General features: G+C 36.2%; 1 protein-coding gene across 1 annotated transcript in view; it reads left to right on the top strand.

The window, feature by feature from the left end:
- Nucleotides 1–26,415, top strand: part of LOC123520130 (potassium voltage-gated channel subfamily KQT member 1-like) — a 123,733-nt gene extending 97,318 nt beyond the window's left edge. Inside the window, exon 12 of the mRNA XM_045282063.1 lies at nt 25,970–26,415. Coding sequence (XP_045137998.1) covers nt 25,970–26,311 — 342 coding nt within the window. The 3' untranslated portion in view covers nt 26,312–26,415. The remainder of the gene's footprint in view (nt 1–25,969) is intronic.
- Nucleotides 26,416–26,736: the final 321 nt, after the last annotated feature.

Raw genomic sequence — 26,736 nt, 5'->3', positions numbered from 1 at the left:
TTATGCTGGTATGTACTGAAAAGGGGCTCAGTAGCTGTGAGATTGTAAGGAAGAGAGACTTGAACAATGTCACTTTATATAACCTTTCAGTTTACTCACAAACCTCATTTGACAGAGAATGAGGAATCAACATATAAGTGTATCTTTCTTTATTTGTCTTCCTTAAATAAGAGCAATTATGTGATAAAGTAACAGCAAAGAGGACATGGGCAGAGGAACACAGAAGATCTCTCTCTCCCCACTGTGCGTGATTGAGACAGATAATGATTATGAAATTAAGCTTAGGATCATAAAGGCATATGAGTTATCATGCGTGACAATTTACGACATTTTAAGACTCCTATAGTTCAAAATTTAACATTGGTACATACTTTCCTTCATGGGTACTCTGCAATGTTTATAGTTTGTCTATTCTCTTTACAGTGAAAGTACCACTGTATTATAAGTGTAGGCTGTTGTTTTTGTAAAATATACAAGGAAATCTTGGAGCACAACAAAGCAAGTTTCATATAGTCATAGTGGATCAATATTGAGTGTAAAGAACATGGTGCCTCTCTCCTTTGCAATGCTGTTACCTAATATGGATGGCAGACAAAAGTGTTGCTAAGCAGGAGGTGCATGATGAAATTCAACATGTGGTGGAGTGACAAACAGATTTTGGACTTGTGGAGATTCTTTTTCATATTTCTGAGTACTCAGAACTTAGATGCTTTTAATTTGGGTGCATTCGTATTTTCTATATATTTTTTTTCAGTTATATTATGCACTTGACAGCAAAGGCCACAGTTGCATGGTAACAGTGACTGGCTACAGTTAGAGTTGTCAGTTCTTTGAATAAGATAACTGTCAGATGCAGATGCTAGGATTAAACTCAGCACCCTTTCGGTTGTGAGTCTAACACCATACTATGGATCTGCTTGGTCTCCCATTTGTTGTTAATAGTGTCATTTAAAAGATATATAGACACCAAAATCTTTTTTCAAAACATTTGTTTGGAACAAATAGATATACATACAGCAGGAAAAATATTTACATACATAAGTTATGGAAATGAATTCTTGATGCAGCTTGCAGTAATATCATGCCTGTTCTCTCTTATCTATTTTGAATAGGATTGTAGACTTTGATCTTATTTAGCTTGAGTTTTTGTACATATTTTGATACTGTTCTCTAACTATGGAAGAAAGCATAAACTGAAAAGTAACTACCATTCTCTCTCTCTTTCTCTCTCTCTCTCTCTCTCTCTCTCTCTCTCTCTCTCTCTCTCTCTCTCTCTCTCTCTCTCTCTCTCTCTCTTCACATAAAAATATAAAAACAAATTTGAAAATTTTATTGAGAAAACTGTCTTCCATTTCAGTTGGTTCTTCTTGACAAGAAACTTGACCAAATGTTATTTGTGTGTAATGCCCTCGCACAGAAGACTCAACTACCTGAAATAAGAAATTCAGATGATCATGTATAGCTGTTACTATCAGTTGCCATAATTGTTTTTATAGATGTTTTGGTTGAAAATCATAAGTATAAGTGGTTTATATACAGATAGTGAGAATTACATAGATATTAAATCATAATAGATTTACAGTAATTTTGTTGTACAATTCTAAGGAAGGAATTCATCGGTTATAATGCTTTTCCTTTAAACGGAAAATCTTCTATAATTTATCATTCATCAGTATCAGAGTAGAAAAAATTTTGTTGAAAGCATTTGATGCCAAAACATTTATGTACTCTACAGTGCATTATAACTGAGTAACTGTCCAGTGACTTTCAACACTTTTAAGGTAGTGATGTAATTATATAGTTCCATGATCACATGTGTAAGCTTTATCATCAACTAGACAGTATGTTTTGTACATAGCTAGGGTTCAAGATACTGTACATAGAATTTGTTTTTACACTGTTACATATGTAAAAAAAATGTTGTTTTCAATCTAACCTACTGAATAGAAGTTTTCTAAGCAGTCATTTTCATATAACTGATATATTTTGGAAAGTGATAATGTACCTTCATGCCTCTGATGTTTCAATGGTTCAATACTTGATATCTTATTTAGTCTTAAAGATTTTATACTTCACCTGTTGTTTCAAAAACAGTGTGGTAGTTAAGAATATATTTTTATTCTCTCTCTCTCTCTCTCTCTCTCTCTCTCTCTCTCTCTCTCTCTCTCTCTCTCTCTCTCTCTCTCTCTCTCTCTCTCTCTCTCTCTCTCTCTCTCTCTCTCTCTCTCTCTGAAATTTTTTTTTAATTCTTATTGTACTGTCATCTAGTTTTTATCTAGTTATTTGATGCTGTGCAAGAAGCTTTAATAAAGTAAATTAATTTATATTTAGAGATTTATATTACTTATTTTGTTGTCATGCTCACCAATCTATTTGCATCTTTTTTCTTCTACTCACTTGTTAACATTAATTTTCAGTTCAAGATGCATTTTATCACTACTATGAAAAAGAAGTTGCTTATTTGATACAATTAAATCTCAACAATTGGGATTTTGCAACACACCCACACACACACACACACACACACATACACACACACACACACACACACACACACACACACACACACACACACACACACACACACACACACACACACACACACGATCGGAAATAATGAGCTCTGAGCTCGCTCCGTAGGGTAACGTCTGGCTGTCTCGTCAGAGACTGCAGCAGATCAAACAGTGAATACACACAAACACACATACACACATGTGAAAAGACACAGACAAAAAAACACACACACACACACACACACAAAAACACGCACACACACACACACACACACACACACACACACACACACAAGTGACTTACACAAATATAGATGGATTTCTGTCTAAGAGGCTAGAATGTATGGATTACCTAAGAAATAACGAACCGGACATAATGTGTGTGTGGAAACAAAGCTAAGGCCCGAAATAAAGCTAGACTGGTTTGTTGTAAAACACTACAAAGTATGGAGAAATGATAGAAAAATAAAGGAGGTGGTGGTATAATGGTTCTTACTAAGGAAGATCTGATAGTGAAGGAGGTGAACTATAGTAAGAGAAATGAGGAAGTGATAAGTATGCTTATAACAGATGGCAAGAGGGACATTAATATTATAACAGTATACATACCACCCAGAACCAGTGCTTGGGAATATGAACAGTACCAAATGGTGATGAGAAATACTCTAGACAGAATGAAGCAAGAACTCATCAGAAAGGATAGAGTGATGATAGTTGGAGACTTTAATTGCAAAGAAATAGTGTGGGAAGACTACGAAGTGGTGAACGGTGGTGAGTGGGCAGAAGAATTGTTAAAGGTAGCAACAAATAACTTGATGACACAGTGGGTGAGATCACCAACAAGGTGCAGGGGACAAGATGTTGCAGCAAGGTTGGATTTGGTATTTACCAGGGCATCTCTAAAAGAGGAAATTGAACATGAATGTCCCTTGGGGAAAAGCGATCATGATGTCCTAAGCTTTGAGCTGGATACGGAATTAAGCACGAATAAGATTGTGGAACAGGGAGGAAAAATTAAATTATACTAGGGCAAATTATAACCATATAAGGGAGTTCTTTAATGAAATTGACTGGTCCGTGGTATACCAGGAAAGGGATATGCAATTGAAATACGATAAATTTATGGATTTGTATAACTCTGCTGTGAAAAGTTTGTGCCATATCACAGAAAGAGGACTTTAAATAATAAACAGTGGTTTAATAGAAATTGTGAAGAAGCAAAAAGAACAAAGAAAAGGCATGGAAGAAACTTAAGAAAAACAGTGATGTATTATCAAGAGAAGTCTACAAAACAGCAAGGAATAGATATGTTGAAGTAAGGAGAACAGCACAGAAGGAATATGAACAGAGGGTGGTGGAAAACTGTGATAGTGACCCAAAATGTTTTACAAATTCATAAATGGAAAACTAAATAAAAGGGAGGCAATAGAAAAGGTAAAAAGGGAAGAAGTATATGAAGATGCTGGAGATATAGCTGAAATTTTGAACGACAACTTTTGCAAAGTGTTTACAAAGGAGGAGCATTTTATGGGAGGAAGGCCTACGGAAATAAAGCAAATGCAGGACATCATGGTTACTAAGGAAGATGTAAGGAAAATTATAAGCAATCTGGATATTAATAAATCAATGGGGCCTGATGGCATATCTGGGAGGTTGCTAAATGAATGTAAGGATCAATTGTTGAACCCGTATTTGATATTGTGGAAACCTCCATACGAACAGGATTAGTCCCGAAAGAGTGGAAAAGAGCTGACATTGTGCCTATATATAAGAATGGTAGTAGAATGGAACCGCTAAATTATAGACCAGTATCGTTGACTAGTATATTGTGCAAGGTATGTGAAGAAGTAATTAAAGCTAAGTGGAGTGAGTATCTAGAAAGTGAAAACATTCTGAGTGAAAGGCAGTTTGGTTTCAGAAAAGGAAGATCGTGTATCCAATTTATTATGTTTTTATTCAAGAGTGACTGACATACTACAACATAGAGAGGGATGGGTGGATGCTATCTACCTGGACTTGAGAAAGGCCTTTGATAAAGTACCACACAATAGACTGATGTGGAAACTAAAGATGATTGGAGGAGTAAATGATAAACTAGCAAAATGGATGGAAAATTACTTAATGGGAAGAGAAATGAGAACAGTGGTGAGAGGAAGGAAGTCCGAGTGGAAGAAGGTAACCAGTGGAGTTCCACAAGGGTCAGTGCTGGTCCCATCATGTTTTTGATTTATGTTAATGATATGCCAGTAGGAATTGACAGTTACATGAACATGTTTGCGGACGATACTAAAATTATGAGGAGAGTAAAGAATGTGGAAGATTGTAACAAGTTACAGGAAGATCTTGATAAAATATATGAGTGGAGTAAGGAGTGGCAGATGGAATTTAATATAGACAAGACCCATGTTATGAAAATGGGAAGAAGTAGATACAGACCAAACAGGGATTACAGGCTGGGTGATGAGAAAATTAAAGAGACCAATGAGGAGAAAGACTTAGAGTAACTGCAAAACACTTTGTCACCGGAGAAACACATTAACAAGATTTTTGGAAAACATACAACATGCTTCAAAATATTGGCCTTGCATTCCACTACCTAGATGAAGGAATGATGAAGAAGATATTATGTACCTTAATAAGACCCCAGTTAGAATATGCAGCATGTGTCTGGTCACTGCATATGAAGAAAAATGTGAAGAAGGTGGAAAGGGTACAGAGGCTGGCAACAAGGATGGTACCAGGACTCAGGGAGTTAGACTATGAGGAAAGACTGAGGAAGCTGGGGCTGACCACATTAGAAGAGAGAAGAACAAGAGGAGACATGATAACTATGTATAAATTGGTGAACAAGATTGACATACTGGACAGAGAGTTGATAAAGGTGACCACAAGTAATCATCTCCGAGGACATGGAAAAAGCTAATAAAGGACATCTGTCTAAATGACGTGAGAAAATACAGTTTCCGCATCGTAGCATTGATAAGTGGAATAAACTGAGCAGTGATGTCGTTGACGGTGTGTGTCAATCAGATGAAAGAGAGATATGACAGGAATGGACAAGGAGACAGGACACAGAGAGCTTAGCTCGGGCCCTGTAATACACAAATAGGTAAATACACACACACACACACACACACACACACACACACACACACACACACACACACACACACACAAAGAAAAATAAAACAAAGAAATGATGAATGAAAACAAGAAGAAGCCAATGAAGGAGAGATAAGAGAGGAAAGGAGTTATTTATAATGGAATAAATAAGTTGATAAGAAATTCAATCAGAAGATGAAGTGTGATAACAGATATGGAAAATTAGATGTAAGATGGACAAAAATGGTTGTCAGAATTTCAAGTGATGACATGCTCTGAGGAGAGACTAAAGATATAGATACCAAATTCTGAACAAAAGAATGAGAGAAGAGAACAGAAGTTTAAAATTGATCAAAACAATGAATAAATGGATAATGACAAATAGATATGAGAAGAAGAATAGATTAGACAAGAGATGGTGAAAAAGTGAGAAAGGAGAAAGACTGAGAAAATTACATGTTTGACAAAGATAGTCACCATTAGGATGTCATTATCTGTTGACAGATAATGAAAAAAGACTTGCAATATTACAAAGAATAAAATTAATACTTTACACTATTAAAAAATAAGTTTCACATAGAAGTTAAACAGGAAATTAATTGGTAATGACAGTGTGTGGAAAAAATCCATGAATTTAAAAATAAAGCATGAGGATAAAACAGAGATGGGACAACAAAAAGAAGTGTGCTCGAATTGTATACAAACAATGTAAAATTGGAAATCACACAAAATAAATATGATGGATATACAGAGGAAAAGTGTAAGAAAAAGAAAGAAGATACTAGAGAGATTTAATTAAAGAAGTGGATTGGAAAAAAGAAGTGGTGTTGGAGAAAGCTGGGAGAGAGATTCTTAATCTAATGATGGAAAATATGATGGAACAGGGTGAAAGAAAATACTAGATAAGAGGAGATGAAAAGAGACTGATTTGGTGTCAAAGAGAAGTGTACCTATGTGGAGATATACAATAAAAATTGGGAAGAGTGATCATGTGGTTATGGAAAGAGAGGCAATAAACAGGAAGGAGAGATGAGACAAACAGGAGTGAGATTGATTATAGAAAGATGGACACAGAAAATTTGAAAACTATTTCAGAACATTAGATTGGGAGATGTTAAAATCAGAGAAGTGCAAAAAAAAAAGTGAGATTTTATGAAATATTATAAAGAAGGAGTTATGAAATTTGTACCAAAGTATAAACCGAGAGAGGAAGGAAGAAAAGATTGGTTTAATGCAACTTGTGTTAAGGCTAAAGAAAAGAGATGTGTGGCTTGGAAAAGATGGAAAAGAGCAGGAATATACTAAATAAGGAGAATTATAGAGTGGGAGAAATGAGTATGTGAGGATAAGGAGGAAGAAGAAAGAAAATTTGAAAAAGATATTGTAGACAAGAGTAAGGAACATCCAAAATTGTTTTACAGGTTCATAAATGAAACTTAAAAGAGAGAGTCCATTGAAAGATTAAAAGGAGAGCAAGGGATAGTAGATGACCCTAAAAATATTGCAGAATTGCTAAATAATAGGTTTCACAAGTATTTACTAAAGAAATAATGTTTTGAAAAGCTCAGAATGTAGAAGGAAATGTGCACATGGATGACATTAAGATACCTAAAAGGAGTTATATAAAAATGTTGGAGGAACTTAAAGATGATAAAGCGATGGGACCAGATGAAGTTTCAGGCAAATTATTGAAGGAATGTAGAGAAGAATTGATAGATCCATTATATGATATTGTAAGGTGCTCATTAGAAACAGGGAAGTACCAGTAGTGGAAAAGAGCTGAAGTGGTGCCCATTTATAAGGGAGGCAGTAAGAAGAGCCTCTAAACTACAGACCGGTATCACTAACAAGTGTGGTATGCAAGATTTGTGAGAGGGTGATAAAGAAATATTGGATCCGGTTCCTGAAGACAATGAATTATTATCGGATCATCAATTTGGCTTTAGGAAAGGGAGGTCATGTGTAACAAATCTACTGAGCTTTTATTCAAGAGTGGTTGACAAAATACAAGAGAGAGAGAGGATGGATGGACTGTATATTTGGATTTAAAAAAGCTTTTGACAAAGTACCTCACATGAGACTGTTATGGAAATTAGAGATTTATGGAGGACTGAAGGAAAAGTACATTAAGATGGATGGAAAATTACTTGAGATGGAGGAAGATGAGAACGGTAATAAGGGATGCAAAGTCAGACTGGTTGGTGGTGGAGAGTGGAGTCCCACAGGGTCAGTGCTGGCACCAATACTTTTCCTTGTATATATAATGATATGCCAGAGGGAGTAAACAGTTATATTAATTTGTTTGTGGATGATGCAAGTTGTGTAGGTTGTGAAGAAAGAAGATTGTGAAATTTTAGAGGCAGATCTGAGAGGATGGGGAGTAAAAATTGGTGGCAGATGGAATTAATCTGACAAAAGTCATGTAATGGAGATGGGGAAGAGCGAAGATGGCCAAGAGGGTCATATAAGATGGAAGAAAGTGTTGAAAAAGGTGGAAAAGGAAAAGGATTTGGGAGTGATAAACAAGACCATGGACAGTTTGAGCCATATTGACAAGATGTTTGGAGAAATATAATTTGATAAGAAATATTAGATTAGCCTTCATTATATGGATAAAGATATGATGAAGAAATTAATTAGTACTAATTAGACCAAGATTGGAATATGCTGGAGTGGTTTGGTATAAAAAGAAGCATATAAGGAAGTTGGAGAGATTGCAAAATGGCAACAAAAATGTGGGAAAGAGTGATCATGTGGTTATGGAAATGCAGATAGCAACAACACAGCGAAGGAAAGACAAGACATACAGGAGTGGTAGATTGAATTATAGAAAGATGGACACAGAAAGTTTGAAAAATTATTTCAGAAAATTAGATTGGGAGGAGATGTTACAAATCAGAGAAGTGCAAAAAAAAAATGAGATTTTTATGAAATATTATAAAGGAGTTATGAAATTTGTACCAAAGTATAAACCGAGAGAGGAAGGAAGAAAGGATTGGTTTAATGCAACTTGTGTTAAGGCTAAGGAAAAGAGAGATGTGGCTTGGAAAAGATGGAAAAAGAGCAGGAATATACTAAATAAGGAGAATTATAGAGTGGCAAGAAATGAGTATGTGAGGGTAAGGAGGGAGGAAGAAAGAAAATTTGAAAAGATATTGTAGACAAGAGTAAGGAACATCCAAAATTGTTTTACAGGTTCATAAATGGTAAACTTAAAAGAGAGTCCATTGAAAGATTAAAAGGAGAACAAGGGATAGTAGATGACCCTAAGAATATAGCGGAATTGCTAAATAATAGGTTTCAGCAAGTATTTACTAAAGAAACAATGTTTGTAAAGCCTCAGAATGTACAAGGAAATGTGCACATGGATGACATTAAGATACCTAAAAGGGAGTTATATAAAATGTTGGAGGAACTTAAAGATGATAAAGCGATGGGACCAGATGAAGTTTCAGGAAAATTATTGAAGGAGTGTAGAGAAGAATTGATTGATCCATTATATGATATTATAAGGTGCTCATTAGAAACAGGGAAGTACCAGTAGAGTGGAAAAGAGCTGAAGTGGTGCCCATTTATAAGGGAGGCAGTAAGGAAGAGCCTCTTAACTATAGACCTGTGTCTCTAACAAGTGTGGTCGGTAAGATTTGTGAGAGGGTGATAAAGAAATATTGGATACGGTTCCTGGAGGATCATAAGTTATTATCGGATCATCAATTTGGCTTTAGGAAAGGGAGGTCATGTGTAACAAATCTACTGAGCTTTTATTCAAGAGTGGTTGACAAAATACAAGAGAGAGGGATGGATGGACTGTGTATATTTGGATTTAAAGAAAGCTTTTGACAAGGTACCTCACATGAGACTGCTATGGAAATTAGAGATTTATGGAGGACTGAAAGGAAAAGTGTTAAAGTGGATGGAAAACTACTTGAGATGGAGGAGATGAGAACGGTAATAAGGGATGCAAAGTCGGACTGGTTGGTGGTGGAGAGTGGAGTCCCACAAGGTTCAGTGCTGGCACCAATACTTTTCCTTGTATATATTAATGACATGCCAGAGGAGTAAACAGTTATATTAATTTGTTTGCGGATGATGCGAAGTTGTGTAGGTGTGTGAAGAGTGAAGAAGATTGTGAAATTTTACAGGCAGATCTGGATAAGATTTGGGAGTGGAGCAAGAGGTGGGAAATGGAATTTAATCTGAGCAAAAGTCATGTGATGGAGATGGGGAAGAGTGGAAGACGGCCAAGAGGGTCATATAAGATGGGTGAAGAAGTAGTGTTGAAAAAGGTGGAAAAGGAAAAGGATTTGGGAGTGATAATACAAGACCATGGGCAGTTTGAGGCTCATATTGATAAGATGTTTGGAGAAACGTATAATTTGATAAGAAATATTGGATTAGCCTTTCATTATATGGATAAAGATATGATGAAGAAATTAATTAGTACGGTAATTAGACCAAGATTGGAATATGCTGGAGTGGTTTGGTCCCCTTATAAAAGAAGCATATAAGGAAGTTGGAGAGATTGCAGAGAATGGCAACAAAAATGGTTCCGGAATTGGCAGAAATGACCTATGAGGAGAGATTAAAAGAAATTAATTTGCTTACCTTGGAACAAAGAAGAGAAAGAGGAGATTTAATACAGGTTTATAAACTGTTGAACGGACTGGATGAAGTGGATAATGAGCAAATGATGTTGAGAGAGGAAAACTTAAATAGAACTACAAGATCGCATAGTAAAAAGATAGCCAAGGAATATGCTTGAAGGATGTGAAGAAATATAGTTTCCACAAAGATGTGTGGAGGTGTGGAATGGTTTGAGTGAGGAGGTGGTGTCAGCGAGGAGTGTGCATAGTTTTAAAGGAAAGTTGGATGTGTGTAGATATGGAGACGGGGCCACACGAGTATGATACCCAGGCCCTGTAAAATTACAACTAGGTGAATACACACACACACATTGACACACACACACACACACACACACACACACACACACACACACACACACACACAAGTATAGAGATGTAGTGTCAGAAGGGTGTGCATAGCTTTAAAGAAAAGTTGGACAAATTTAGATATGGAGAGAAGAGATAATGAGGATAAAACTATAACTAAGAAATACATACAAAAACAAGTGTGTGTGTGACTCAGTGGTTAGAGCGCTGGAAAGAGAGGATGAGATTGAGTGGAGATATTTGGGTGTGTCAGAGTGTTCATAGCAGTGAGTAGGTATGGGATGTAAATCGAGGAGTTGTGACCTTGTGCCAGTGTGTGGTGTGTGCCTGGTCTCAGACCTATCCGAAGATCGGAAATAATAAGCTCTGCAGCAGATCAAACAGTGAAACACACACACACACACTTGTATAGAGACATTCAATAAACACCAGTCTTAGGTTGCAATAGTACATGCTACTTCGTGATAGTATTTTACATGAGACCTCTTAGTAAGCAAAAAAAGGGCTGGGATAAATTGAATTATTGACATCTCAAATGCATCTCTCCTTCTCATTCATGCCTTTTGCAACAATGACATGTATTGCAGGTTACTACAGGTATCGGTTTTCATTGTGTCTTTGGATGATGATCAAATGTTGGAATGAAACAGTGTTCTGCATGGGTGTTGAGAAATGACTGTAAAGCAGATAAGTCACAGTGACATCCCTCAGTCATAAATCTTCAATTGTCAACATAGTAAAAAGTGTGAATTAAAAATGCGAAACTTCCAGAACCTCTTAAGGAAAGTGTTTAAGGATGGCAGTGAGGAATTGTCTTTCCACAACTACAGAGGTGAAATTCTTTTTATCTTTGTCCCACGGTTTCTAGCTTCTCTACAAAGACAGTTGAACTCTTAATCATCCTCTTATGGCAAGGCAGCTGAAGAGAACTAGTAGGGATACCACTACTGTTACTGTGGAAAGGCAATTCCTTACTGCTTCCCTTAATGAATTTTCCTGTGAAATTCAGGAAATTTAGCATTTTATAATTCACATGATTTGCTATATAGAAACCATTTAAGCTGTACATGTGAAGTTCTATGATAGAATAACATCACCATGACTATTCTGCACTCATAGCTACAACACTTAAGTATGAACAGAACAGAAAGCATTTCTGCCTGAGAAAAGAAGTTGGCAGCACATCATCAAAGACACAATGAATACTAACACTGGTAATTAGTATTGGTTATTGTTGCAAGAACATTAATGAAAAGAGATACACTGAGATGCCATTAAGTCAGTTTGACCAAGCTTGCAGAAAGGCCTTCCTGAGTACAGTGCTTACTCCAATTTTGTGAGAAATGGGGCAGCATTGTGAAAATTGGAAGTATTATTCCTATGGGAAAAATTGAATATGGTGGATGTTCATGGTGAACAATACAATATTTTGCACATAATATCACATATATATTGAGAGGTATCTTTCCATATGAAGATCACAGTGTTTGTACAATGGAGAGAATCAAAAATCTGTCCAATAGGACAGTTTTTCAACTCAGAAACACTATTCTCACAGTTGATTCTAAAAACTCTCTGGAAATATCACAGTTCCTTTATCCATCTCTTTTCAAATTATCTTCATCTTCTGAAAGTTAGAATGCTTGGTTGGTGGCGATGTGAAAAAGTGAGACAAGGATTCCTCCAAATTTGAGAGAGAATGTGGAGGTGATGAAACAAATGGAAGGCAGGAGGGAGTCTGTGTTGAGATGAGCTTGTTGAATTACCAGATTTTTATAAAACTAAAAAAGACCAAACTATGATAAATATAATATAAATATGATAATAATATAGTATAATATGATAAATATGAATAAATCAATAAAATATTGCCTATATAATAGTAATAAAATAATTTGGAACACTGAAATAATACTGGGAGAAAGGAGCAAGATGGAAATTTTGAAAATGGCAATTTTTGGTCCTTGGTTGCAAAATTGGCACATGGCAAAATTAGAGTAAGGACTGTACCTTGAATCATTACATCACAAGGCTGATGTTTATTAACTTGTAAATATAGATACACACACACACACACACACACACACACACACACACATAGAATTTTTAGAGAAACATATAATTTGCTAAGGAATATTGGAGTAGCATTTCACTACATGGACAAAGAAATTATGAAGAAATTGATAAGTACTATAATAAGACCCAGATTGGAATATGCAGGAGTAGTGTGGACTCATAAAAAAGAAACACATAAGGAAATTGGAGAGGCTACAAAGAATAGCTACAAGAATGGTTCCAGAATTTGAAGGGATGACATATGAGGAGAGACTAAAGGCTATGGATCTACCAATGGAACAAAGAAGGAGAGAGGAGACCTGATACAAGTTTATAAATTGATCAAAGGAATGGACCAAGTGGATAATGAGAAACTGATCCTGAGAGAAGAATATGACATCCGAAGCACAAGATCGCATAATAAAAAGCTGAGAAAAGGAAGATGTCTGAGAGATATTAAAAATATAGTTTCCTGCAGAGATGTGTTGAGACGTGGAACAGTTTAGATGAGGAAGTGGTGTCTGCAACGAGTGTGCACACTTTTAAAGTAAGATTGGATAAGTGTAGATATGGAGACGGGGCCACACGAGCATAAAGCCCAGGCCCTGTAAAACTACAACAAGGTAAATACAACTAGGTAAATACATGTACTGTCACAAAATAAGTTTGTTCCCAGTCATGATCTTTTAACTAAGTACTACCTTTTTTCTATGAATATAGAATTGAAGGAGGTCTTACATGGAAAGGACAGTATGGTAGTTCCATATTGTTTTTTTTTTCAATGGTAACCAAAATTTGCCTTGAGCTACTAACATCAAGACGTAACATTAGGTATTTCACAATTTTTTTGCCACATGGCCCTCCAGATCCAACTACACTATCCTTTAAGGTGAAAGTTCTTTATAAAATCAATCAAGCTCACATACATGCAGATGATTAATTTTACTACATATATTTTACTACTTTTGGATCTTTTTTTTTATGTTTGCATTTCAGTTCAGTATTTCTTACATAAACATCAGACTATCTACGATATTTCCACATTTCCCAATTTCCTGTCTTCTATTGTGTAGTCTAGCATCACAATCATTTATATTAAATTAGCAAAATTAATGTCAAAACTATAAAAAGAATTTCTTGGGGTTGTGTATTCGTAAGTCCTAAAGATTTAACAGAAGGCTGTTAAGACAGAAAATGTAAATCAGAAGAGATAATAAGAAACACATTATAATGATGCTAAAACCTGTCATATGAAACATGAGCCTAAGAGGAATAATTGAAGACATATGAATGTTATTTGTTTAGAAAGTTAAGATTCAAGGTCATGGAAAGAAAAAATAATATTTTCTCTCTCTCTCTCTCTCTCTCTCTCTCTCTCTCTCTCTCTCTCTCTCTCTCTCTCTCTCTCTCTCTCTCTCTCTAGGATATTCTTAAAAGAGATAGAAACAATATGAAGGCTCTCAGGATGAGAAGATTCCTGTTTCATACTATGAAAATGAAAGTACAACACATTAAGGCATTTCAAATAACAATTAATTCCCAGCTTTTCATATATTGTCAGGTCACTACTAATGTGGGGAACAGTTTTTGCTAATGGTCCACATTAGACATGATTTGTGTTACAGTAATGACAGAAATAATAATGAAAATAATGATAGAAAATTACTTTGGCTCCATCTTAGCTGATATAGGCCACTCAAAAATACAAATTAATATTTTTAGACCATCTGCAACACTTTTTAATGTATATAAGTGAAGGCAACAAATACTTGGAATTTCACAAAGGTTAATAAATAAAAACTAGTACAGTACACTGACACTGGTTACAAAAAACATGAAATTGTTTACATAAATAACACACACACACACACATACACACACACACACACATAATAATGAGAAACTGATCCTGAGAGAAGAATATGACTTTAGAAGCACAAGATCGCATAGTAAGAAACTAAGGAAGGGACGATGTCTGAGAGATGTTAAAAAATTTAGTTTCTCGTAAAGATGTGTTGAGACTTGGAACAGTTTGAGTGAGGAAGTGGTATCAGCAAAGAGTGTACATAGTTTTAAAGAAAAATTGGATAAGTGTAGATATGGAGACGGGACCACACGAGCATAAAGCCCAGGCCCTGTAAAACTACAACTAGGTAAATACAACTAGGTAAATACACACATAGGATAGAAAATTATTTGAGGGGGAGAGAAATAAGGACGGTAGTTAAAGATATGAAGTCCAAGTGGAGAGCAGTAGAAAGCGGAGTGGCACAGAGATCCGTATTGGCACCAATACTTTTCCTCATTTATATTAACAACATGCCAGAAGGAGTGAACAGCTACATAATTCTGTTTGCAGATGATACGAAACTGTGCCGAGTTATAAAGCAAAAAGAGGATTGTGAAATACTGCAAGAAGACCTAAATAAGATCTGGGAATGGAGTAAAAAGTGGGAAATGGAATTCAATGTGGAAAAAAGCCATGTCATGGAAATGGGAAAGAGTGAAAGACGACCCGTGGGAATCTATAAGATGGGAGATGGAGTAGAACTGGAGAAAGTAAAAAAGGAAAAGGACTTAGGAGTGATGATGGAAGAAAATAATCAACCGGTAAGCCATATTGATAGAATTTTTAGAGAGACATAATTTGCTAAGGAATATTGGAGTAGCATTTCACTACATGGACAAAGAAATGATGAAGAAATTGATAAGTACTATAATAAGACCCAGATTGGAATATGCAGGAGTAGTGTGGACCCCTCATAAAAAGAAACACATAAAAAAGTTGGAGAGACTACAAAAAATGGCTACAAGAATGGTTCCAGAATTTGAAGAGATGACATATGAGGAGAGACTAAAGGCTATGGATCTACCAACCCTGGAACAAAGAAGGGAGAGAGGGGATCTGATGCAAGTTTATAAATTGATCAACGGAATGGACCAAGTGGATAATAAGAAACTGATCCTGAGAGAAGAATATGACATTCGAAGCACAAGATCGCATAGTAACAAGCTTAGAAAGGGAAGATGTCTGAGAGATGTTAAAAAATATAGTTTCCCGCAAAGATGTATTGAGATGTGGAACAGTTTGAATGAAGAAGTAGTGTCTGCAACGAGTGTGCATACTTTTAAAGTAAGATTGGATAAGTGTAGATATGGAGACGGGGCCACACGAGCATAAAGCCCAGGCCCTGTAAAACTGAAACTAGGTAAAACTAGGTAAATACACCAGACGCAGTCGAGGAAGGACTCACTGGCGTCGCTCAGACAATCAGCTGATCTTCACTACTTATTGTATAGTATTTGGCCTGGGCAAGTAGTGTGGACTCGTTTTTCATGAAATCAACTGTTAAAGAATCATGAGTAAAGAAGAGATTCCATCAAAATGCAGGTATGAGACTAGGGAAAGAATGAAAGAAGATGATGACTATGTTGATGAGGGAGAGAGCGCATTTGAAGGTTTCGATACGGCGAATACTTCAAGAGTGTTGACTATTGAACGTAAACTAGATAAATGGATAAAGGAGAGTATGGGAATGAAAGAGAATGAACAGGAAAAAGTTAAAAAACTTAAAGAAAGGATAAAAAAAGTGGAAGAAAATGAAGCTAGGCTAAGAGCAGAAAATGAAGAACTGAAAAAGGGAGTAGCTAACTACAAGAAGCAGATGGAAGAAGGACTTGGTAAAGCTGAGAAAGAAAAAGAGAAGATGAAAGATCTAGTAAACAAAGAAAAGGAAAAAGTACAGAACGTGATTAAAAAAAAAGTACAAGCATGGAGAGTCCTACATAAGAAAGATAAGGCTGATTTTCAGGAGGTGATTCAAGAAAAACTAAAGGAAAAAGAAGAAAATATGACAAACAAAATGATAGGAGCCCTCAAAACAAAAGAAAATCTAGTTAGTGAAATTGCAGAAAAAAAGAAGAGTGTAATCGTATTTGGAATAAAAGAAAAATATATAAAATATAGAACAAGAGAAAAAGAAGAAATGAAATCAGTCAAAGACCTACTAAAAAATCTAAACGATGAACATAGGCAGAACTTGGAAGAGGAAGTAGAAGAAATAAACAGAATGGGACCATATCAAGAAGGAAAAACGAGACCAATTGAAATACTACTAAAATCACAAGCAGCAACAGAAGAAATATTATATAGAACAACAAAACTCAGAGAAACAGAAGGCTGCAAGGATATCTATATAAAGAAAAATAGAAATGAGGAAGAAAGGAAGAGATACAACGAACTGGTGGCAGCAGTAAGGGAAAAAAATAATGAAAGGTCAGAAGAGGAAAAAGAGGCATTTTTTTGGAGAATTCTAGGAGACAGGATAAGGAAATGGTATATAAATGAGAAGGAAGAGAAAAAAGTTAAACAAGTTTAACTAAAAATGATAAAGGCAAGAGACTAAAAATGATGTATACGAATATAGACAGGGTTTTATCAAGTAAATTAGAATTAAGAGATTACATAAAGAAAGAAAATCCAGATATTGTATGCCTGGCTGAAACAAAACTAAATGAGGCAATCAAAATAGACTTGGATAATAGGTATAATGTATGGAGAAGAGACATAGGGGGTAAAGGAGGAGGAGCCGCCATGATAATGTTAAGGAGGGAGATAGTGATAAATCAAGTGGAATGTGGGGAAGGAAAAGCAGAAGTACTGTATGTTAAGATTCATATTAATAAAAAAAGAGTTAACAATCATTGTAACATATGTGCCACCAAAACAAATTCATGGACAAATCAAGAATATAAAGACATGATATATGACACAATTAGGAGTCTAACGAAAATCGTTAAAGAAAGGAGAAAACTGATATTAGTAGGAGATTTCAACTGTAAAGAAGTGGACTGGGAAAATTATGAAAGTGGTATGGGGGAAGAAGCCTGGGAAGAAAGATTCCTGAACCTAATGATAGACAATATGATGGACCAGAGAGTAAAGGAATGCACAAGATTCAGAGGAAACGACGAGCCAGAGAGATTGTACCTAGTTTCTACAAGGGGTATACAAATAAATGATGATATAAGATATAAGTGCCCAGTGGGAAAGAGTGACCATATAATATTAGAAATGGATATAGAAGAGGGAAAGGAAGATGGAGACGATTCATACAAAAGAGACCGATTAAGCAACAGAAAGGCTGATATTGAGAATCTCAAGAACTATTTTAAAAACGTAAACTAGGAGGAGATGGAAAACTCAGAGATGATGCAAGAGAAGTATAACTTATTTTTGGAAATATACAAAACAGGAGTCAGGGAATATGTCCCGAATATAGACCTAAAGAAGAAGGAAAGAAAGATTGGTTTAATGCAAGATGTGCTAGGGCAAAGGAGAAAAGAGATGGAGCATGGAAAAGGTGGAGGAGAAATAGAAATCCAGTAAATAAGGAAAACTTCAAGGCAGCGAGAAATGAATATGTTAAGGTGAGGAAAGAAGAGGAAAAGAACTTTGAAAAGGACATTGTCGAAAAATGTAAGGAGCAACCAAAATTGTTCTACAGATTCATAAATGAAAAAATTAGGCAAAAGAAACAATAGAAAGGTTAAAAGGAGAGAACGGGATGGTGGAAGACCCAAAAGTATGGCAGAACTATTAAATAATAAATTCAGGAGGTCTTTACTAAGGAATCCAAATTTGAAAGGCCACAGGGTAATAGAGAGACAGTCTATATGAAAGAGATTAAAGTAACCAAGCTTGAAATAAAAGAGTTAATGAAGGAACTGGATGAAGAGAAGGCAATGGGACCGGATGAAGTCTCAGGCAGAATACTGAAAGAATGTAGGAAGAACTAGCAAGTCCTATATACAACATCATAAAATGCTCAATAGAAAATGGAACAGTACCAGTAGAATGGAAAAGAGCTGAGGTGGTTCCCATATATAAGAGCGGAAGGAAGGAAGAACCTTTAAATTACAGACCAGTATCACTAACTAGTGTAATATGCAAGATGTGTGAAAGAATAATAAAGAAACAATGGATCGAGTTCCTTGAAGACAACAAATTAATATCAAATAGCCAATTTGGTTTTAGAAAAGACGGTCTTGTGTAACTAATTTATTGAGTTTCTATTCTAGAATAGTTGATAGAGTACAAGAGAGAGAGGATGGGTTGACTGTATTTATTTGGATTTAAAAAGGTATTTGACAAAGTGCCACATGCAAGATTACTATGGAAGTTAGAGGAGAAGGGTGGCTTAAAAGGAAGCACATTGAGATGGATAGAAAATTATTTGAGGGGGAGAGAAATAAGGACGGTAGTTAAAGATATGAAGTCCAAGTGGAGAGCAGTAGAAAGCGGAGTGCCACAGGGGTCAGTATTGGCACCAATACTTTTCCTCATTTATATTAACGACATGCCAGAAGGAGTGAACAGCTACATAAATCTGTTTGCAGATGATACAAAACTGTGCAGAGTTATAAAGCAAAAAGAGGATTGTGAAATACTGCAAGAAGACCTAAATAAGATCTGGGAATGGAGTAAAAAGTGGGAAATGGAATTCAATGTGGACAAAAGCCATGTCATGGAAATGGGAAAGAGTGAAAGACGACCTGTGGGAATCTATAAGATGGGAGATGGAGTAGAACTGGAGAAAGTAAAAAAGGAAAAGGACTTAGGAGTGACGATGGAAGAAAACAATCAACCAGTAAACCATATTGATAGAATTTTTAGAGACATATAATTTGGTAAGGAATATTGGAGTAGCATTTCACTACATGGACAAAGAGGTGATGAAGAAATTGATAAGTACTATAATAAGACCTAGATTGGAATATGCAGTAGTGTGGACACCTCATAAAAAGAAACACATAAGGAAGTTAGAGAGACTACAAAAAATGGCTACAAGAATGGTTCCAGAATTTGAAGGGATGACATATGAGGAGAGACTAAAGGCTATGGATCTACCAACCCTGGAACAAAGAAGGAGAGAGGAGATCTGATACAAGTTTATAAATTGATCAATGGAATGGACCAAGTGGATAATGAGAAACTGATCCTGAGAGAAGAATATGATATCTGAAGCACAAGATCGCATAGTAAAAAGCTGAGAAAGGGAAGATGTCTGAGAAATGTTAAAAATATAGTTACCCGCAAAGATATATTGAGACGTGGAACAGTTTAAATGAAGAAGTAGTGTCTGCAACGAGTGTGCATACTTTTAAAGTAATATTGGATAAGTGTAGATATGGAGACGGGGCCACATGAGCATAAACCCCAGGCCCTGTAAAACTACAACTTGGTAAATACAACTACAGTAAGCCCCCGAATTTAGCGAAATCCAGCTTAGCGAAACCCTTATTTAGCGACTGTCTGGAAAAAGGCCAAGCCCTCAAGTTTAGCGATTTTCTCTCATATTTAGCGAATGTACCGCGCTACACTGTCCCGCCTCCTGCTCCCTCTGAGCCAATCGCGTGTCTGTTTAGCCGTGACGTCAGCCCCACAGTGCCTCCGGCATTCCCACTCGACACTTGAGCTATTGTGTGTGTTAATCCAGCATGTGAACTAATTTTTTGTGCTTCCATTCTCGCTGTTTAGCGAGTTTCGCTATCACCATGGCCTCCACTAGTGGTTTGGGGGGTGCTGATTCTCGTGAAGGTGGTGATGTTGCAGCTGTTATTGGGGACTCGAAATGGGGACTTTGGGCAGATGAAATACTGGTTGGTATTTTTCCCTATTTAAAGTACTGTATTATTCAAATTTGGCGAAATTCCAATTTAGCGATGGTTTCAGCAGACTAATAGGATCGCTAAATGTGGGGGCTTACTGTAGGTAAATATACGCACACACACACCACAGCCTTCATGCCGATCCCACACATTTGAGCAGCTCGCAGAGAGTAACTACAAAAGGAGTTGGAGACTGGCCTAGACGTATGTATAGGGGGGAGGGGGCCATAGGTTCTCCTGTCTCCAAATTAAATAAGTGTTGGTTCATATGTATGGAAAGAATAACGAGAGAGTGATGGAACAGAGTAGTGCTGCCAGGCGTATGGCAGAATCAAAACATACACCAACATGTGAAAACCAACAATACATTGAAACTCCGATTGGTCTAAGGAAACCAACATGATATTATGGATAAGGATTTTTCTGGATTCAGGGACGAACGAGGTAATATGAGAAGGTTAATCAACGTACAAAGGGAATTAAGGTATATGAAGGAGGTGATGTCCAGTTTAATAGACAAACAGGACCTACTGATAGCAGAAAACACTGAGCTGAAATTGAGATTAGCAGAATGTGAGAAGATCAGTGTAATCAATCAGGGATTGAAAGAGGAGATACAAGAAATAAAGAAACAAAATGACTTACTAAAAGCCACATGCCAAGATTACAAAAGCTCCTTAACCCTTAAACTGCGCAATTATGATTTCAGGATAGCTGCAGGGTGCGCAAAAAATGGCAAAAAATCAACTTGCTTGAAAACTATCTTTGATCTTATGAAACTCAAAGGAGACAAGTAGAGCACTGAAAAGTGAAACAAAAAATGAAAAAAATTACATTGTGTGGCAGTGATGGCTGGCTGAAGTTCTTTGGGAACCTAAGGAAGAAAGAGGAGATCATGGAGGAGGCAAGAAACTAAGCATGACTTGTACTGATATAGATGGGTTGTTATCAAGCATATTGGAAGTTAGGGATTATTTGAAAGAGAAAAAGCCAGATGTAATGTGCATCATTGAAACAAAACTGAGAGGAGAGATCCATGTCAACTTTAAAGAGGAGGGATATAATACCTGGAGGAGAGACAGAAAGAATTAAGGGGGAGGAGGAGTGCTAATAATGGTTTGTGATAATATATGTGTGGTGGATGTGCAATATGATGAGGACAAAGTGGAAGTAATGGGAGTAACAATCAAAACAAGATATGAAGAAGAGAAAAATTATAGGTAAATAATGTTCCACCAAAGACTAATACATGGGGAACAGAAGAACATAAAGATATGCAAAGAGAGGTGAGAAAGTGCCTAGATAACATGATAAGAAGAGATACAAGAATACTTCTAGTTGGAGACTTTAACTGTAAAAAATCAAACTGGAGAGAGATGGAAGTAATGGATAATGCTGGACAGTGGAGCAAGAAAGTGTTACAGTTAACTATGGTTAATGCAATGGACCAGTTTGTGGAGGAGTCAACAAGGTACAGGGTGGGGAAAGAAGAAACATCATTGCTTGACCTAGTTTTCACAAAGAAACCAGAGGCCCCTCCAATCATTCAATACCTTAGTCCAATGGGGAGAAGTGATCATGTTACTTGTTACTTGTTACTTGGGGTGTTTGTTCAAGGCTCCGCTCCACTGCGAGGCAGTGCTCAGCAGAGCCTCCCTCAAAAGCAACTAGCATCATGTGACATTAGAGATGCAAATTCATGAGGAAGATAAGTTACAGAGAGGACTATAAAGTAGAGAGATTAAATCATGCAAGAGTAGATTTTGAGAAATTAAGTATCTATTTTGCTGATACTGAGTGGAGTAATATTATGTACAGAAAGACAGTACAAGGAAAATATGACATATTCTTACAGAAATATAATGGAGTAAAAATGTTTGTACCTGTTATAGAGTTCAGAAAAAAATACGCTTGGTACAATGCTAGATGCATACAAGCTAAAAAGGCAAAAGATAAAGCGTGGAAGAAACTTATAAAGCAGAGAAATTACTATAACAGACAGCAGTACAAAGATGCTAGAAACAAATATATAAGAGAAAGAAGAGAGGAAGAAAGAAACTTTGAGAAAGATGTAGTGAATAAAAGCAAAGATGAACCCAAACTTTTCTACAAGTTTATAAATGGCAAAACAAAGAATAAGGAAACAATTGAAAAAATAATTAAAGAAGGGAAGACATACCAAACAGAGAAGGAAATGTGTGAAATAATGAATGAGAGCTTCAAAACTGTGTTCGCTGCAGAAGATGATTTCATAGAACCTAATAGGACATGGGATTACCAAGGACTACAGGAGATTGCAGTGCACAAAGATGATATTGGAAGATTATTGGATAAGTTGGAAATCAGAAAAGCAATGAGGCCAGATGGTGTATCAGGCTGGGTGTTAAAACAATGTAAAGAGCAACTACTGGATCCAGTTTGGGAAATAATTACAAGTTCAATAAATGAAGGGAAAGTTCCACTAGAATGGAAGAGAGCCAATGTAATACTGATATTTAAAGGAGGAAAGGCAACTGAACCACTAAACTGCAGACCAGTGTCACTTACAAGTGTCTTAGGGAAGTTATGTGAAGTAATTATCAAAGAAAAATGGGTTAACTTCTAGAAGAGGAGCAAGTCATATGAAACAGACAATTTTGGTTCAGGACAGGGCGGTCATGTGTATCAAACTTATTAAGCTTCTACTCAAGAGTTATTGCATGACTTGAAAACAGAGATGAATGGGTAGACACAGTATACCTGCTTATTAAAAAAGCTTTTTTGATAAAGTCCTTCATGGAAGACTACTTTGGAAACTAGAGAACATAGGAGGACCGCGAGGAACTTTGCTCGAATGGACAAGAGATTATTTGAAGGATAGGGAAATGAGAACTGTGATCAAAGATACATATTCAACTTGGGGTAAAGCAACTAGAGGAGTGCCACAAGGTTCAGTGTTAACCCCCATTATGTTTCAGATTTATGTAAACAACATTCACGTTGGGATAAACAGTTATATAAATTTATTCGCTGATGATGCAAAGTTGATAAGAGTTATCAACTGCTGTTGCAGGAAGATATAAACAAGATAAGATCTATGAATGGAGCAAAAAGTGGAAATTGGAGTTTAATACCAAGAAATGTCACATAATGGAACTAGGAAAGAGTAAGAGAAGACTGGTATGGAACTATTTGATTGGAGAGGAACAAATAATGAAGACTAAAGAGGAAAAAGATCTGGGAGTGATCATACAGGAAAATCTGAGGCCCGAAAAACAAATAAGCAAGATATTTGGACTATCATATAAAATGTTGACTAATATAAGAGTGGCATTTCATTACATAGATAAAGATATGATGAAAAAACTCACCACAAACATGATACGCCCAAGGCTGGAATATGTAGCAGTGGTATGGTCTCCAAGCTCTAAAAAGGATATAAGAAAATTGGAAAGGATACAGAAGATTGCTACAAAGATGGTGCTGGAATTAAAGGACCTCACATATGAAGAACGACTGAAGGAAATGGGACTGCCAACCTTATAAGATAGAAGAGAACGTGGGGATCTAATAACAGTGTATAAGATAGTAAATGATATTGAAAAGATAGACAAAGAAGACCTGGTACTGTTGACAGAAGATGGAAGGACAAGAGGACATGAAAAGATCAGGATGAGGCAGTGTGTGAAGGATATTGGAAAATACAGTTTTCCATACAGAACATTGGAAAAATGGAATGCATTGGATAATGAAGTTGTTACAGCACATAATGTGCATAACTTTTAGGAAAAATTAGGTAAATGGAGATATGGAGACAGGACACTATGAGCCCTGCTCAAACCCTGTACAATACAACTAGGTAAATACAACTAGATAAATACACACACAGCTAATGGACACTCACTGTTGATATCACCATATCACTCCACATATTCTATATCACTGATTAAATTACTTCCTCATTAATGTAAAATATTTGATCACCAACAAATACTAATACTGACTTTGAATTACTAACATAATACAGAAACAGCTAGTAAAACAAGCACATTACTTCATTGTTTTACATACACAGGTGATGAAAACTCATTGTTGATATCACCTCAATTCTTCCCCAGTTGGTGTTCACATATTTTATTTGGATGTGAAGTTATGACATTAATTATTGTATGCAAATTACAAACTAAAGTTTCCTGATGGGATGTAAACAGGGCACCCTCACTGCTACAGTTCATGAACAAAATGCACTTTTGCCAAGCACACAAGCACCTGTCAGTCTCAAAATTGGTTACATTGTGGTTGGTGAGGATGGCAACAATCCAGTCCCATATCTTGGTCAATCACTGAACTGCCTTCATTGTAGGTAGCAGGGATGTCTCAATAGCATCACTGAAGATAGCATGAGTAGCACCGGTAACAGTGGTATGCTCACTGGCAGGGGTGGCATTAGTGGCAGCAGTGCATGCACTAGCATCACTGAAGGTAGCAAGATAGCAGAGGGTGGCATCAGTGGCGGCAGTGCAGGTAGCAGGGGTGGCACCAGTAGCAGTAGCACAGTCACTGGCATCACTGCAGGTAGCAAGGGTGGTATCAATAACAGTGACACTCTCACTAGCATCACTAGCTGCAGGTGGCAACTCATTCCATTCTCCCCATATGTTAAGTGTTAACTTGTCCTGTGTTACAGACTTGTCTTTGGCTTACTGTGATCCATCCCTATGTTCAAGTTTTTAATCTCTTGCATTAAGTATGATTTGGAAATTAAATGAACTTCAGGGTTAAACAAATTTTTCCATCAGAATATTGTATATGTGTACTAAAATACTATATGGAAAGTTAATTTTTTTCTAAATTACATTCTCATGAGTTGGCCTTTTGGAATATGGAAGGATAGAGTGAAGATGTACATTAAAGAAAAAAAAGTGGCAAGAGTGGTCATTTGCTTGAACAAGTAAGATGAGTGTTTGAAGAGATGGACACTTGTGTGTTGTGGCTGCTACTTTTGAGAATACCACTTGAGAGAGAGCAAGACATCAGGAAGACAAAAATATTAACAAGATAACAATTTATGTTCAGTAAAATTTCAAAATTACTTTTCAACTTTTTTATCATATAGAGGAATGATTTAATAATACATAATTTCAAGGGTTAGAGAATGAACACTTTGAAATTATCTAATTCATTCAATATGGAATATTTTCAAAATGTATCTGAGGTAAGAGTGTGCACACAAAGAAAGCAACCAATGGAGAGGTCACCTGTCCTGAGCTGTCTGCTACAGCACAAGGAGCTCACAAAATATGTGGGAAGCCAGTACCAAGTATCCTTGAATTATTTTGATAAAAATTATCTTTGTTTTTTACAAAAAAAAAAAAAAGGTGAATATCACTTTTGGTAGTAACTTTGGAACACATGATTAAGATTTGTGTTTGATTTGCATGTTGTAGCTTTGTTACTAAGTGAAGCCAGATTAACTTGGTAGTCAGGGGGGTAGGCAGTTCCTGTAATGCACTGGTATCATGCTCACTGTTACAGGCATATGAACACCTCTCTCTTTTGTTCTCATTGTCATCCTTTGCCTTAATTATTCTAAAGTTATAAATTGTTATATTCAACTGTACATTTTTTTTAATGGCTTTTGATTTCATGATGGAACAAGGATGCTATATCTTCTGATATATTTGGCAATATTTACAGGCCATGCAGTGCATCCACGTTTCTTTGACACATAAACTCCACACACCCTGCTGGCCATTGTCAGATCAAGTCACTGCAGGTTTGAGGTGGCAAAACCAAGGTATGGCCAACACCCCAAATACTCAGCTAGTCTGGTTCCACAATAATCAATTTATTCTTGTAAACACTTTTGAAATCAATATACCATTACAAATGTTCATCAACGTCAACTTCTCATTTTTATCTGCAATCCAGTACACTTATGCCAAAATATGTACCTATGATCATGCTTCAGCCATCATCCCACACAAACCAAGCTATATTCACACAATGAGAGATCTATTGAAGTTATATTTACAGTAAAGAGGGGATTCATTCTTGGTGATCCAAGTAGAGTAACTTGAATTTTGCTACACAGAGAATATTGTGCCTTTGGAAAAAAATAAAAATAAAAATAGACTATGGTTCCAAAGAAGTTTACCATTTTTCTCCTTTTGAGTAATTTTAACTTGAATATCATGTCATGTTTATTAAAAACAATCTCTCTCTCTCTCTCTCTCTCTCTCTCTCTCTCTCTCTCTCTCTCTCTCTCTCTCTCTCTCTCTATATATATATATATATATATATATATATATATATATATATATATATATATATATATAGTAAGTCCTTATACGGTACTTCATTATCCGGTAAATTCACAGATAAGGTGTTTGGTATTTGCTATCCTCGATTCTATTTACAGTAAGAAAAATTCACAGATTTGTTTTCCATTTGGCTAGATTAAC

This window comes from Portunus trituberculatus, chromosome 46 (genome assembly GCF_017591435.1).
Source record: "Portunus trituberculatus isolate SZX2019 chromosome 46, ASM1759143v1, whole genome shotgun sequence".
NCBI lineage: Eukaryota > Metazoa > Arthropoda > Malacostraca > Decapoda > Portunidae > Portunus > Portunus trituberculatus.
The sequence above is the reverse complement of the archived record's forward strand: the minus strand, read 5'-3'. Positions and strand labels throughout refer to the sequence as shown.